The sequence below is a fragment of the Quercus robur genome, chromosome 9, assembly GCF_932294415.1.
Source record: "Quercus robur chromosome 9, dhQueRobu3.1, whole genome shotgun sequence".
In the NCBI taxonomy this organism is placed as follows: Eukaryota; Viridiplantae; Streptophyta; class Magnoliopsida; order Fagales; family Fagaceae; genus Quercus; species Quercus robur.
The window spans coordinates 52,157,438-52,174,642 of record NC_065542.1 but is presented as its reverse complement, the minus strand read 5'-3'; the positions used below and the strand labels follow the sequence as shown (position 1 = coordinate 52,174,642).

At 36.6% G+C, this 17,205-nt stretch overlaps 1 protein-coding gene across 1 annotated transcript; it reads right to left on the bottom strand.

Moving 5' to 3' along the window:
- Positions 1-668: 668 nt before the first annotated feature.
- Positions 669-16,939, bottom strand: LOC126699024 (chloroplast envelope quinone oxidoreductase homolog). The gene is made up of 4 exons (XM_050396572.1): positions 16,490-16,939; positions 13,885-14,026; positions 12,337-12,428; positions 669-1,619 (listed from the first exon to the last, which is right to left on the bottom strand). The coding sequence occupies exons 1-4, from the start codon at positions 16,553-16,555 to the stop codon at positions 930-932; spliced, it is 990 nt and encodes a 329-aa protein (XP_050252529.1). The 5' UTR covers positions 16,556-16,939; the 3' UTR covers positions 669-929.
- Positions 16,940-17,205: the final 266 nt, after the last annotated feature.

The window sequence follows — 17,205 nt, the reverse complement described above, 5'->3', positions numbered from 1 at the left end:
AAGTTGTTAGACTTGTTTTTAACAAAAAATTATTAGTTTACTTAGTTTATCCTACTAAAATAATATATTCATAAGTTTTTTTTGTTCTCTCTTCTACAATTAGACTACATAGTACACACTTAGCCTTCACTTAAATATTTACAAATTTATTTTATATACTATGAATAAAATATTAATTGACAATATAAATTTTTTATTTTTATTATTATTGTTATAAGTCCAAGAAACTAGAATGTCAAAAAAAAATTTTATAAAAATATTATTAAAATAAAAAGAACAAGAAGAGATTGTAAATGTTAATGACAAATGACGATAAAGAAAATTTTAATGAAAAAAATAAGTTTGCAAAATTATAAACATGATGATAGCATTGACTTAGATGAGGTTGATTAGGCAATATAATGAAAATAAATTATTATTTTTGGGTCATTTGTAATATATTATCACTTTTGAATTTAGGAAATTTGAATGTGTATGTTATAAACACGTGCTAGTTTGATTTATTCAGTTAGCTGGTTAAATATTATTACATAAGTGATGAATAAATTAATCATTAGTTGAATATATTCAAAATTTATAATAAATATACCCTTTATATATGTATATTTATAATTTTTTATAAATTTTATTAAGTGTCTGTGTATCTTACGATACACGATACAGAAAAATTAAAAATCGATTCACGATATGATTCACATTTTGACAACTATGTCCATACATATGCACGGAACTACACATTAATGCCTTCAAATGTAAGAGGCATTTCATCATACTTCGCTAACACAGAATTCACAAAATCAATTGGGGGCAAGTAACCCCTTTCAACTGCACGTATCTTGTTTTCTTTTATGTACGCGACCTTTAAAAAAAGCCTGATTTTAGTACAAACAAATTCAAGAATTCCAAGCATATTATACTTAGTTATGGGCTCATGGTTCCACGATGATCTTCCCAGTAGCATGGCCGTCAATACTCTTAGCCCAAGCATCTTCAGCCTTGCTCAGGGAATGTTTTGAGTCAATCACAGTCTTAAGTTTACCTTCCTTCACCAATTTAACAAGATAATCCAGGTTCTCACCCTTGGCAATTAATAATACTGGCAATAGCTGCTTCTTTGAGAAGGTAAGTTTCTTTACAGCAAACGTCATCATGGCACCAGGTCCTGGAGTTAAATCAAAGACCTTCCCATTTGCACTCAAATTAGGCTCAAAGGTTGACCAAGGAATGTCTCTTGCACAGTGGATCACGGCATCATACTTCTTACCAGATGGACTCTTCAGAGCTGCCCCATCTGGAGTCTTGTAGTCTAGAACCTCATCAGCCCCCAAGCTCTTGACAAAGTCAATGTTGCGGGCCCCACAAGTAGCAGTCACGTGAGTGTTTCCAAGCTTTGCAAGTTGAACAGCATAGTGACCCACACCACCTGAGGCAGCGGTAATCAGAATGTTTTTCTGTGGGCCACTTCCATCAAGGTTGATCCCAGCATCTTGGGTGAGAACCTGGTGAGCTGTAAGACCAGCGATCGGTAAGCCTGCAGCTTCAGCTGCTGAAACTTCAGCTGGCCTAGAAACTGTCAGCCTCTCCTTGGTCACAGCGAACTCAGCTAATCCACCTCCATCCTGTCAATATATAACATGACAACAGAAAAAAATATATATGGTTAATATCAGCAACTTATAAGTATTATCACAGTTGAAACATCCACTGACCAGAAATTCCACACATCTAGATTTGCTACAGGAATTTTCCAACATCATGGAAGAAACCATGCACATAATATCTAAAACAAGGATGGTCTTACCCTCAAAATGTAAAACATGGATGACTGATGAATCAGGAATGGAATGTGCTATATAGATAACCACTGTATCCCAAATCAGGAAGTAGTATAAAAAAAAGAGAACAAATTCAAGGAATCCTATGCCAATGTATGTTACAGTCTAGTGAACAGAATTCACTACTACCCTGGTGAATTAAAAATTCCAGTACGCCAGTTCTGGAAATCCCAAAATTTTCAACCCTTTCTTCTCTTTTATAATCTTTCTGAAAAGCAATATAGAAAGTACAATCAAAATCTTATATATATATATATATATATATATATATATTTAAGTTCTTGGCTAATACCAAGCTCAATAAGGGGTATTAGAAAACTACCATATCAAACTCTAACTTCTAGTGAAACTATCTATTGAAGTTACATATAAGTCCAGCATTCCACATGCCCAGATAAGTGGCAGACACTTCCTGTTCCCATTCCATATTCCACAACAATCCACAATCTAGATATCTCAGTTTTACAGTCCCATATTTCTTGGATAGGTTCCGGAAAATGCATTTGTCAGGTTACTCCCAAACATTTATTAGTGATTTCAAACTGTAAGGTTGAATTTATTCAACCATCTAATTGGCTTTATTCCGTGCCAAATTTGCTTGTAATTCAGCATTTAGTAACCCTGTATTTAAGTGGGATTGTTGTAAGGGTAGTGAGTGAGATAGTGTGAAGATTGCTCAAGAGTGTGCAAGAAAACAGAGAGTCGCGGCTAGGACTCGCGACTGGACTCGCGGCTTCAACCCGCCAGAATCTGCACACGTGCCAAGCATGCTGGAAGATGAACAGTCATGCTAGCTGGAGCACTACAGGACAAAACAGGACAACTGGCCATACGGTTAACTCGCGACTGGAACTCGCGACTTAGTCAAGCCGCGAGGTCAAGCCGCGAGCCACCCCTGTTTTGGAAAAACCTGACGTTTCGCATTCCACTCCTCTTCAGTATAAATACCCTTTTAACCCACGATTGAAAGAGAGCTTCCAGAGAGAATTTTGAGAGAGAAACCCTAAAGAAAAACCAGATTGTTTTACCCACAATCTCTACCTTAGAGTCTCATCAAAATCCCTCACTCTCTTCCTCTCCATTGTCAAATCCTTGAGAGGCCTTTATACCAAACCTGGTTCTCACCATTATCATCTCTGTGAGACAGTCGTTTGGAGTTCTGGGAAGCAGTTAGGAAGGAGCCAATCTTTATTGGTTGATGCTACGGTGAAGTAGCGGAATCCGGAAAGCTAGAAAAGAAAAAGGTTCGGCGCAACCTCGTTGGAGCAAGAAGCTTGGAGGGTTTAGGTGCATTGGGTAGATTAGGCTTGGAGGGTCTATTGCTGTCCTTGTATCCCAACTGTATTTTCTAGTGGATTGATTACCGCTTGGAGGGCGGCGGAGAGGTTTTTCGCCGAGGTCTTCGGTTTCCTCTTCGATAACATATCTGGTGTTATCGCTGTGTTTGCATCTTCCTTCCTCTCTATCTCTGCCTTTACATTATCTGCTGTGGTTTATTTTGTTGTGGCTTAGATAGTTGTTTAATCAATACCATGTTATAGCATATGTTAAGTTTCCGCACATTATTGTTTAACATATTGCGTGTGTTGATTAAATTGGTTTTTGGGGGTCTAAACGTTCAAAAGTGTTTTTGTACACGTTTTTGAACTTACAATTGGTATCAGAGCGGGTACACTTGTTGTGGTTTAAATACCTAAGTGTGATCCTTGACCCCTTGTGTTTATTTGCCATGGATTGTGCTTTGTATGACTCTTTGCATGATTTGGTTGGTGATGATTGTAACATGCCACGTGTTTGTGAAAATGCCTCTATGAGTGTTAATCCTCATAAGTGTGATGACATGTTATTTGAATCTATGGGTGTTGTTGACAAACTCTTCAAGAAAAATGCTAAGAAGTTTCAAAAGAATTTGAGCAAGTTATTTTGTGAAAAGGATGATTTGATTGCTAAGCTCAATGAATCCAACAAATTGGTTGAGAAATATAAAAAACTTGCTGAAATTTCTCTTGAAAAGCTGAAAGAGTTTGAATGTTTGAATATGGACTTGGATGCTAAACTTGTTTTGTCTAACAAACTTGTTGATGATCTTAAATGTGAAAATGAATCTCTTAAGATGCATGCCAAGTGTTTGATTGCTGAACTTATTGTTAAAAAGGATGATAATGTTTGTTGCAATCATGTTGTGGTACCCGATTTTGTGCCTAGTGTGTGTTCTACCTTAAAGGACAAATCGGTGTACATTCCTCCACATAAAAGAAATCAAAAGGTGGAGAGAAAGGCTGTTAAGTCAAAGCCTTCGTTTAGGTCTCAACCTAAGGCTTTGGATGGATCTAAATTTGTTCCAACTTGCCACCATTGTGGTGTGATTGGTCATATAAGACCTCAATGTCATAAGTTGAAGAGGGAACGAAACCATGTTGCTAGATCCATTCCCAAAAAGCCTAGTGGACCTAAACACATTATTTGTCACCATTGTGGTGCCTTTGGTCATCTAAGACCTCATTGCTCTAAGTTTCAAGCTCTTAAGAGAATCAAAAGAAAAGAGAAACTTGAGCCTTTTGGAAGTTGTGCTAAAAAGAGTAAACTGGATTTGAGTGAAAATAGCATGTTGTTAAAGAAAATGTTTAATGCTCTTAACTCCTTGACTATGTGCATCTCCGGTTCTCATTCTTCCAACCCTCGTCTCGCTTCTCTTGAGACACTCATTCCAAACAATCATTCCGTTTGGATGAGGAAGGGTTCCTATGGTTGAGCTTTTACTCCTTTGGTCCTTGATCTAATTCTTTCGATCTTTGTAGGACCCTTCATGCATTAAATGTCATATCTTCATGCATTTTGTGCATCTTGCATTTATTTGTATGCATTGTTTTATTTTTGATCTTTCTTTTATATTTCAAATTTGTGTGAGTAAAAAATCCAAAACCACATAAAAAGTGAAAAAAATTCAAATAGTTTGATCGTATATGTTTGAGCACATATCACATGTGAGTTTGGCCTTGTACCTTTGTACAAATGGCTTTGTGCATTTACGAGCTTAGCTTGTTATTTTTGCACTTATATCTTTGTGGGAAAAATCTTGACATCTTTGTGTGATTGTTGTAAATCGATCTTCAAGCTTGTCATGAATGATTAGTCAATAGTCATGTTGGTTTTGATACATGCGTAGACTTGTGCCTATATCTCTTCCCACTCTTTTATTTTTATTGCTTAAAGAGCTCAATAAATGTAAATCTCAAAATGAAAAGAGATAATGAGCTGCAAAAGCCGTCGCACATACTAGTATTCGACTAGGAAAAAGGGAAAGCGACTTATATGAAAATGTATGATGCCCAAAAAGCCAAAGGCTTGTTCATCAAATTGAAATATCAAAAATTTCAGGCATCAATCTCAAAAATGAGATGTATTGCTCAAAATGAGTTGTATTGATTCAAAATGATCAAATGATATGAATTGTAAGAAGCCAAATGAAAAGCTTCAATCTTATGTAATCATTTTCTTGTGGGAGGTCATATATGTTCACTTCTATAATTGAGATATACCACTTGACTTAGTACTAGTTGTGTATGACTTGATTGAATTGATCATTGAAGCTTCATTCTAGACTAAGGACTATTCCACACTTGATACACACACATAACACACTTGCCTTATGTTCAATGAATGTCTTATTCATTTGTTAGATTGTACTTGTCTAAATGTGATGTGTGTGTGCTCAATCTTATATGGATTAATCCAAAAAGATTTTTGATCATTTTATATGTTTTTGGAAGTGATTTTTATCACTTTTTGTGTTTTTGTTTAGTGCTTACTTTGTTTTTCAATGTTTAAACATGTTCTGAATTGAAAAACAGGTGTCAGAGTTTTTCGCGGCTCAGCTGGCGACTCGCCAGTCGCGAAACTCCAGTCGCGAGCTCATCCAGAAGCTTTTGGCGACTCACTCGCGGCTTGCTCGCGGCTCACTCGCGACTCGCGAAGATTTTCGCGGCTGAAACTCGCGGCTCGCGGCTGAAACTCGCGGCTTGCTCGCGACTGAACCTCGCGACTCGCCCAGTCGCGAAACGCCCAGAAACAGTTTTTTAAAGGGCTTTTTGTGGGAAACTTGTTTTAAACCTCTCCCATCCTCTCTAAAACCCCTCTTTCAATATTTTTACATCAAAACCCAACCAATTTGAATGGTTTTTCAATCCATTAACATCTCTAAGGTAATTATAAACTCTTTTCATTGATTTTGATCCTTAGATTATGTTTTGGAGAGTTTTGTGCTCTTGGTTGGGATTTTTATCATAGGGGTTGGGAAAACTTAATTTTTGCCAAATTTCTTCATGGGATTGGTTTCTTTTGTTGATTTGCATTGGATGTTGGCCCCTTATGGCAGAAAGAACATGTATTAAGGGTAGATTTCATGATGTTCATGCATTGTTTCACATTATTGTTCATAGTGTGCATGTTAGGTGTTTGATAAAATGCCTCTTAGACATTTTCTCGCTTGTTTGGACTCCGATGAGTACCAAACTTTGGGGTTTCTCATGTTTCCTCTTTAGGAACATGTTTGATTCATTGGTTGTGTATTTAACACACCTTGCCCCACATGTGCATTTTTCATGCATTGGTCATGCATTGCACTTAGCCACCTCTTGCACACACCTTTGCTACCCTTGTCATGCATTGGTCTTGACCTTGCTGTTTCATCCTAGCATGTCATGCTTACCTTATGCTTTGTAGCATGTTACTTTGTCTTAGGTTTGAGCTTCATTTTCTCATTCATCTTGCACCCCTTATGCATCATTAGCATTGTTCATACCTTCATCTCTTGCCCTCGTTTCTTCTTGACCCTTTGTCTATTCCTGACAAAAAGGGGGAGAGTATACTCTAGAGAATGTTTCGGAGTATTTTGTCATTTCTATATGACTCTTGTGCACATCCTTAGGGGGAGAAATTCTATTTCTCACATGCACATTTGTAGGGGGAGAGATATTCCATAGGGGAGATGCATATTCCAAGGGGGAGAAGACATTGTGTTAACTAGAAAACTTTGTTATGTTTGTTTTCTTGTTGGCTTTATGGTGCTTTGAGTTATGCTTTGTTGTTCTCACTACATCATGTTTGTGCTTTGGACATGCATATATCCCTATGCTATTATGCTTCATTGAATGCATGTTCAGATGATCATTTGCTATGCATTGATCATTATAGCCATTTCTATACTTGTTATATTATACTTGTTCTTTATTACTTGCTTTACCTTGAGGGTCTAATGTGTTTTGTGCAAGTGTTTCAGGTTACAAGTATATATGTTCCAAGTGCATCACAGCTTCTCATCACTTTAAAGGGGAGAAATTTTAAGCACTTTTAATTTATATTGTTTAAGTTTATATTCAGTATTTTGTGCTTTGTACCCATATGCTTTTGTAAGCTTTGAGGGTTTATGGTTTATGCATAGTTTGTAGGCCTTGTGGTATGTACCATGCTTAAGTGCAGCCTTTATGCTATGTGAAATCAGTATTTTAAATCTAAATGTTCAGCATTGTGGTTTATGTACTGTCACTCTTGTGCCCTTGTAGGATTGTTCCTAGATGCATATGCCTTGTATGCTATGCATTGGTTGAGTGTTGAGCATACAAGTGTCTTGCCTTGTGCTTGTTAACTTGTATGTCTTTGTGTTCATTCCAAGTGTGAATGAACACTGTGATCACTACCTTGTGGTGTTCACTTGGTTGATCAAGCCATGGTTTGTTCATTAACTCCATCTTATGCTTGATCTCTTTTTGCCTGTTTCATATGCATTAATAATTTTCTGCTTACAATGATCATGGTGTATTGTTGTGTTTCAGGAGTTTATGTTCATATGATTCAAGTGCTTCACAGCTTCTAGAATTAGGTGTGAGTGAGTTTTGATCAACTGTTCCCAACTCACATGTTAAGTCTAGAGTCTGTTTTAGGGTTTTGTCACGGAATAGCCAAAGGGGGAGATTGTAAGGTTGAATTTATTCAACCATCTAATTGGCTTTATTCCGTGCCAAATTTGCTTGTAATTCAGCATTTAGTAACCCTGTATTTAAGTGGGATTGTTGTAAGGGTAGTGAGTGAGATAGTGTGAAGATTGCTCAAGAGTGTGCAAGAAAACAGAGAGTCGCGGCTAGGACTCGCGACTGGACTCGCGGCTTCAACCCGCCAGAATCTGCACACGTGCCAAGCATGCTGGAAGATGAACAGTCATGCTAGCTGGAGCACTACAGGACAAAACAGGACAACTGGCCATACGGTTAACTCGCGACTGGAACTCGCGACTTAGTCAAGCCGCGAGGTCAAGCCGCGAGCCACCCCTGTTTTGGAAAAACCTGACGTTTCGCATTCCACTCCTCTTCAGTATAAATACCCTTTTAACCCACGATTGAAAGAGAGCTTCCAGAGAGAATTTTGAGAGAGAAACCCTAAAGAAAAACCAGATTGTTTTACCCACAATCTCTACCTTAGAGTCTCATCAAAATCCCTCACTCTCTTCCTCTCCATTGTCAAATCCTTGAGAGGCCTTTATACCAAACCTGGTTCTCACCATTATCATCTCTGTGAGACAGTCGTTTGGAGTTCTGGGAAGCAGTTAGGAAGGAGCCAATCTTTATTGGTTGATGCTACGGTGAAGTAGCGGAATCCGGAAAGCTAGAAAAGAAAAAGGTTCGGCGCAACCTCGTTGGAGCAAGAAGCTTGGAGGGTTTAGGTGCATTGGGTAGATTAGGCTTGGAGGGTCTATTGCTGTCCTTGTATCCCAACTGTATTTTCTAGTGGATTGATTACCGCTTGGAGGGCGGCGGAGAGGTTTTTCGCCGAGGTCTTCGGTTTCCTCTTCGATAACATATCTGGTGTTATCGCTGTGTTTGCATCTTCCTTCCTCTCTATCTCTGCCTTTACATTATCTGCTGTGGTTTATTTTGTTGTGGCTTAGATAGTTGTTTAATCAATACCATGTTATAGCATATGTTAAGTTTCCGCACATTATTGTTTAACATATTGCGTGTGTTGATTAAATTGGTTTTTGGGGGTCTAAACGTTCAAAAGTGTTTTTGTACACGTTTTTGAACTTACACAAACGAAAAGCAACACAGGCTAGTTTAACTATAGCAATAAATTAATTTAGTTGATCAGTTGAAGTAGAAAAGTGATGGGGAACAAGGGCTTCTCGCATGGTCAAGCTTCATGGAAGAAGAAAGTGATGGTTTGCATCCGTGCCTTACTAATTAAAATAAGTTTCCTCTGGAGTATTTTATATTCCACATGATTACCATTAATAATTATACTGTATAAAGCAATTATATTTCATAAAAAATAGCCATGCCACCATTTTATGATTGTGTTGTTCCCTTGCACTGTACAATTAAGCAAAGTTAAGGAAACCTAAATGCAAGATGCAAAGAAAAAATGGAAGAAATTATTATTTCTCTCAATCTAAATTACAGATTACAACTGATGCTCTGTATTTATAGAGCCTGAACTAATTAGCCATTAGGGAAAACAGAATAACAGCTCTCTAACAAATACAACCAATCATCATATAACATGTGAGCTGAGCTTGTAACTACCTGCCTTTCTATTTTGCATGTGATAAATGCCTGCTTCTATTAAATAACCAATTACAATAGCTGGAAGTTACAATCATCAATTCATCATGTAACATGTGTCACTATTGTCTGTTTCTCAATTTTAGTTAATGGATCTCCTATTGGTTTCTTTGGAAGCTCACGAGGTCTAAGACAAGGTGATCCGTTGTCTCCTCTTCTCTTCCTTTTAATTATGGAGGTTTTAAGTAGGATTCTGAAGAAAACTAAGGATAGTGGTCTTATTTGGGGCTTTCATGTGGGACCTATTACCTCTACTGGTATTCGTATTTCCCACCTTTTGTTTGCTGATGATATCATACTTTTATGTGATGCTTCTAGGGAGGAGTTGTTTTGATTAGGTTGGCTTTGTCTTGTTTTCAAGCTTTTACCGATTTGAAGGTGCATGTGGGGAAAAGCAACATTGTCCCTATTGGGGAGGTGAGTAACCTTCACACTTTGGCTAATATTCTTCGATGTAGGGCAGGCAATTTGCCTATGAAATATTCGGGCATGCCCTTTGATACTCCGTATAAGATAGCCTCTATTTGGACTCCTATTTTGGAGATGATGGAGAAGAAGCTTTCAGGTTAGAAGAGACTTTATTTATCAAAGGGTGATAGACTCACTTTGTTGAAAAGTATCCTTTCAAGTCTTTCGACATATTATCTTTCGCTATTTATTGTTCCTAAAGCTGTGGTAGCTAGATTAGAAATAATTCAGAGAAAGTTTTTGTTGGGTTCCTCAGAGGAGTGTTTCAAATACCCTTTGGTGGCTTGGGAAAAGGTTTGCTTACCTCTTGAGTTGGATGGATTGGGGATTTGGAAGTTGGTGTTTGTTAATCAAGCTTTATTAGGGAAATGGTTATGGAGATATGACCATGAAGTTACTCATCTTTGGTGGAGGGTTATTGCCATAAAATATGGAGAGGGGAAAGGGGGGGTCGAGTACTAAAATTTGTAGAAGGGCCCATGGGTGTGGTTTAGGGCAAAGCAACATTAGTGAAGGGTGGGAGAGCTTTTCTATGCACTTGTATTTTGTGGTGGGTGATGGTTCTCATATTCTTTTTGGCATGATAAGTGGATTGGGGAGAATCCTCTCAAAACTCTTTACCTTGGGTTATTTGAGTGTTCAAACAACAAGGAAGTTTGTATTTTTTTTGTGTCTTCTTGTGGATGGAAATGACAGAGTGTGGAACTTAAGATTTTATAGAGATTTGAATGACTGGGAGTTGGGGGCATCGTTCTCTTTTCTTCACTTGATTCAATGTCGGATTCCTCGGGGTATTGGAAGCAACAGTCTATGTTGGGGCCTTAATGGAAGCAGGAAGATTGATACTCGATCTTTCTACCATAAGAATTGGATGTCCCTACTTCCATTTTCCCTTGAAAGGGCATTTGGAAAGCAAAGGTTCCTAAAAGGGTGGCTTTTTTCATGTGAACAGCTACTCATAGCCAGATTCTTACATTAGATAGTCTTATGCTTCGAGGTTGCACTTTGGCAAATCAGTGTTATACATGTTATTGTAATGAGGAATCTATGGATCACCTTCATATTTTTTTTTTCCGTTAGCACATTTTCTACGGGTGCATATGCTTCAATTGTTTGGGATTCATTGGGTCATGCCAAGTTCTATTGCTGACTTATTATTTTGTTGGCAGCAATGGCTTGGAAAACATAATTCCAATATTTGGAATTTGATTCCAAGTTGTTTGATGTGGATTATTTGATTAGAACGTAATCGGCGTTCTTTCGAGGATATTGAGAAATCGTTGTCTAAGTTGATTGATTTGTGCCAATGGACTCTCTTAGATTGGTCTCGATGTTAGGGATTCTCAGACTGTTCCTCTCTTACTGAATTTCTCATCTCTTACCATAGCTTCTTGATTCCCATGTATCTTTTTTTTTTCGTTTTTTTTGTTCTATGTTCATTATTGTGAACACCCAGTATTCTTTTTCCCTTTTTTATTTATTAATAATATTACTCTTTCACCCATCAAAAAAAAAAAAAAAAAAAGGACTTAAGACTTCCCATTTACTTCATCATGCACTGTATCTATGTCAGGTAGAACCAAGTCTTGGATTCAATTCTCATCTCTAATGAATATTTTGATAGCAGGTTGAAATGACACATTCAGAAATGTTGTATAACTTAGATTGAAATTTCATGTTATATTTGAGTGGCAGATGGATTTTGGAGGTTAAATGGAGGACATGGGTTGCTGCATTTCCATAGTTAGATTCTCTATTCTGGTAGACGGGGGACCTGACTGGTTTTCTTTTTCAGTAGTTCTTGTAGGTTACTTCAGGGGGATCCTTGATGGCTTCCTTTGCTTGTTATGGTGATGGAGGCTTTTAGTTGTATGACTAATAAGCAAAAACAAGGGAGGTGTAGTGTCAGGTTTTCAAGTTGGGAATGAGAGTAATGGAGGCTTACTAGATTCTTATCTTCTGTTTAAGGATGGTACCAAGGAATGGAATTTGAAACCTTACATATCAACAGCACAATAGAAGGATTAGTTGGTTTTGGCCCAAGGTCCTACCGCATAAAAAAGAGTAACTAGTAAGTACTATATGGCTCAGGCTTTTAAGAGTTGCATTGATAGAGATAACTCATTTTTTCCCAGATGTGTTATTATTCCCCTTTTTTTTCATTCTAGTTAATGACATGGGAAGGGGTGAAGAAAATTAGAGATTTAACATAATCACCGTGACAAATCCCTCATCTTCCCTTCTTTTAATTTGACTTTTTAAAATTAGAATTACTTCGAAAATAGAAAGAATAATAGTGGGTTCAACTTCAGTGAAACTCAAACAAGGCAATTATTAAGATAAGAATGATGATAGACATGGGGTAATGAATATTAATTAAAGGGAAGCATAAAACCAAAGGAATAAGAATGACTTCTCACGGAATGGTAAATCGTAGCTACAACTTTGTCACCAGCTTTGAAACTTTTGACTCCTGATCCAACCTCTACAACCTCTCCTGCCACATCAGTACCTTTTCCAACAGAAAATATAATCAGCAAAAGGTGGAGATGGAAGACTTCCCAAAAATTTGCAACAAACAACCGTCAGCAAGAAATTCAGTTCAATAGATATATCACCAAAACTACTCATTGGTTAAAAAAGTAATACCATTTATATATGATGTCTGTATGGTTATAGAATCGTCAGTACCACATGAATGACATAAATGTGTGTTTTTGCTTTCAAAGTTCATAATCTTAAGGCTATTTTCATGATTCTATTGAAGGAGATGTCACATGCAACTACCCTTTTAAATTGACATAAGTAGCTGAACTATAAAACCCATACAATAATAATAAGGTGTTCTTCTCCATGCCAAATTGAGTAGCATGAACACTGATGCAGAACACAAATAGGAAATAAAGATTCACAAACGGAACAAGGTGTTCTTCTTCATGCCAAATTGAGTAGCATGAACACTGATGCAGAACACAAATAGGAAATAAAGATTCACAAACGGAACAACAGTACAAAGCCCTAGGTTTCACCACCTGGAATTTGCTTGAAAACCCTAGGCATCACCACCTAAGGGCATTTGGCATCACCACCAAACAAAGAGAACAAAGGAGGAGACATATTCTCAACCCATCATAATATTATTCTTATTCAAATTGTACTGTCTTTCACCATTAAAGGAGTACTAATTAAATATGTTTTAGGGATTATATTAATATGACATCTAATCAAATCCCTTAAAACCCTCACCATTAAAACCAAATTCAAAAAATAAAATATTAGATGATTTTAATGCTCCCTGCATCAGACACCCAATTCAAAAAAACTTGGAGAAAAAGTGGTGTAAGGAAGCACATTTTATTAGTTAATATTTATTGGTAAGTTACACCCGTTTAAAACTGCAACCGTGTCCTCCATCCCATTATTATGGGATTAAGGAAGTCATTTGAGTTAAAGCACATTAGGAAAATTTTTTTAACATGTATTGAGAAATGCATCATATCATGGTGCTGCAAGCATGGTATTTGAAAGGAAGGGTAAGCGCACAACATTCAATCCTTGCCCCCTGGATAAAGAATGAAAAAAGTACAAAATTCCTGTTGGTATCTGCTTGCAGCAGTGGGTATTAAAGAAACATGTATATGCATCCTCATGATTAATACAGAAATGGCCACAAAAGGAGCATCCATAAAATACTGTCATAATTTTTTTTCTTTTTTATTTAACTTGAACAGGGTATCTACAAATTTTATTATGCGTTCTGTCATGCTTAGCACTTACTATTAGTCAGCATATTTGTCAAAAATTAACTGTTTGAGGCTTCAAAATAGTAACAGGAAATCAAAAGTCAACTTATGGCTTAACTCAGCTTCGCAAATGTCAACAAAATGTATGTACTAAACGACTTCCCTAGGTAAAAAGGGCTTCACAAAAAGGTTCTGTTAATAGAACCACATACAACAAAGAATTACCAGGTATGTGAGGGAACTTGCGAGGCAAAAAAGGCCGCAGCACGCCTTTCTGAATTCTGCAATCAAATGGATTTATACTAGTTGCTTCCAGTTTTAGCAAGAGCTCATCCTTCTTTGGAATGGGAACTGGAACTTCAACATACTGAAATAAATGTGAAATATATTTATCTTTAAAAGCACCTACAGGTATACTAACATGTTTTCAAAGACTTATAACACTACAGCTCTGTAAAGCATGCAGCAAATGCAAGGAAAATATTTACAGAAAATAAAACCACAAAACTACATTCTCAACTTTAAGTTTCCAACTAGAAAGATTTTAGGACCATGAGCAGTCACTAATTTTCCTCAAAGGCTATGATTAATCATTCTGAAACCAAGGCATTAATGGAAGTCAAAGAAGAATGAAGTACTGATAAGGTGCAGCCAAACAATAAAGTTGTTAACCAATATTATAATCATAAGATAAGACTTTCACTAGCAAAATCTTCCATACCCAAAATTACAATCAGAACTGAGACCAAATCAAGGAAGGAAATTTATATAAACATCACGGATCATTAATTAAATTAACCCTTTATGCGTTCCAATGAGCCCAATTTTAGCCTCTTAAGGTTCGTCAGCACGAGGAACAAGAACTTATCATAGAGGTGGGATACCTGTATTATAATCTAATCATAATACTCCACCCATGTACCATAATCCTAACTCTATAAAAAAAAAACAACAACAACAACAGCAATCCAACTCAAGTAGATATGAGGATCCATGCTATTCCAAAACTACATCATAGCAAATTCAATTTTTTTCTCAGCTTGAAGTCCCTGGTTCTTCATTTTTTGTCAAACCACATCACAGCCCTTAGTTCTTCTCTCTTGGGGTTTGGAGGGGGAAAAAAAAGAACTTCGACATAATCTTCAACTTGTCATCACTAACACAGACCAGGCTGAAGAATGATTCTATTGTTTATTTTAAGTTATTTACCTGAAATCAGCTTACTCCTTTCAATAGCTGCGTGGATGAAATTAACTCACAGAAATATGAATTTCAACACATATCTGAGGTTCCTAATAATAAAAAATAAAAAATAAAAAAAAGAAGAAAAAAGAACCAAACAAAGATCTAGACCATATTTGGATATAAAGTTCCTGAGAAAATGTTATGTCAGTCAATAAATCCTTCAAACAGCATGTTTATTTCTTGATGATGCATCATCAAATGCGTGATATATTTGTGAGAACAAACAGGAAACTTATTTCCTTTCATTCTAAGGTTGGAAAAGGCTATACTCATACTCACAAACAGCAATGTATAATGTAAAAACAATTGCCTCCAAATGAGAAGGGTAGGAAAGAGAAGATGAAGAAACAAGAAACAAGAATTGGAAGGAAAGGGGTGAAGAAGTTCGCAAAACCAGCGTCATATCCAGCATTCTAGAATTATTCCTCAAGGTTCCCCACATACAGAGAGCTTTTTGCAGCAAGCAAAGCACCAGTAACTTACTGTTTGGACCATGAAGTGATCTGTATAACTCAACCCCCCCCCCCCCCCCCTTTCTCATTACATGCATATTGCCAATCTTTTTCCTAACATAAAATTTCACCTTTGTTATTCAAAAAAAATTTCAAGATGACCATATATGCTGCTGTTTTCAAATACTTTTCTAATATACACCCAATTCAATCCCAGATGCCGATTTGGCTTCACATGGGTTGGGTTCTGAAGAACCCATTTGGGTTGAGCATCTGAGGATGACAATTCCAGCGGAGGGTGAGGGCAGCATATTAGCAGTCACTACAGAAACTATTGATTAAACCACATAATTTATAAAGCAAACCTCCAAAAACTATCAGTGGTAACTTTTCATAATTTTATTAATGACTACATTATTATATGAGAAGTGAGAGCATTATTGATTAAACCACATAATTTCCCCCCCAAAAAAAACCAACTTGTCATATAAAGAGACAGTACTCATCCCTTCTTAAAATTCTTATTTTATTGAAATTCCAAATTTTGTGAATTGGGCAGGAGGACTTTGGATTTCCATCACAAATGACCATTTCCTTATTTTTTACACAGAAGATAGAATAGTGCTCATCTTTTTTCTCCTTTTTCTTAATAAGCGATGATGACAATTGACAAGGCTATATAATATTGCCCATCATTGCCATCACTTTTATACAAATGAAATCATTTTAACCTCTGACAACCCAATTTCATAATAAGTCTTCAATGAAATTTATTCTTCACAAATATATATATATATATATATATATATATTTATTTAAGTGCTTCAATTGATTGCTCACATATAAGAGAAAACAAAGCTAAGCCACCTATACACATCCTCATTCTTCCTATTTTTTGATCTTAACCTCGTACTATAGCACATGATGAGCCAAAATGATTTGAAAACAAAGACACAGGATTACAAAGATTGGTGAAATGGGTCTTGAATCCAAGCCTTAGACTATAATCTTAATTTGCAAATTGTAATCTTTTTCAAATGTAAAACTTTAAATTTAAACACAAGTAATCAGCAAAACCCAGATATCAAAATACAATGGTGGTAGTAAAAATGAACGATAAATATGAAAATAACCTTCAAACCAGAAGGTCCTCCACCATAGCCAAAGTACTGAACCGCGTGCATAAGCCTTCCTGCCATACTCACAGTCACAGATGAGAAGGTCCGCAGAGAGGCAAGAGTACTTTTGTGTATGTGTGTGAGAGAGGGAGGGAGAGGAAAGTATACATATAATACATGTTTGCGATATTCAACACCTACGTCTCACTGACAGGTGGGGTTCACTGTCGGTGAGACAAAGGTCTCATGCGCCGGCGCATACTAAGAGTTTTGAATTTTCTCTGTGCAGACAGAGAGAGAGAGAGAGAGAGAGAGAGAGGGAACGGAGTAGACTCATGCGCCAGTCTAGACAAGAGCTTTGAATTTTCTCTGTGCTGACAGAGAGAGGGAACGAAGTAGACTTCATGCGCCGGTGCAGACAAGAGTTTTTGAATTTTCTCTGTACAGACAGAGAGAGAGAGGGAACGAATAGTTGACAAACAAAATGCAGCTTACTACCGGGTCATGTATAAATTATAGGAAAAAAAAAAAAAAAGCAGAGCAATTCGATATTATTTATTATATATATATATATATATTTTTTTTTTTTTAAGTTACAAGTTTAACTTATGTTGTCATGATAATAGCTCGGTTTTTTGGGTAAACGAAAATTAAAGTCTAGATCTCTTATTCAATCATCAGAAATTTTACCAATTGAATTAATTTGAATACATCTATTTACTATATGATCT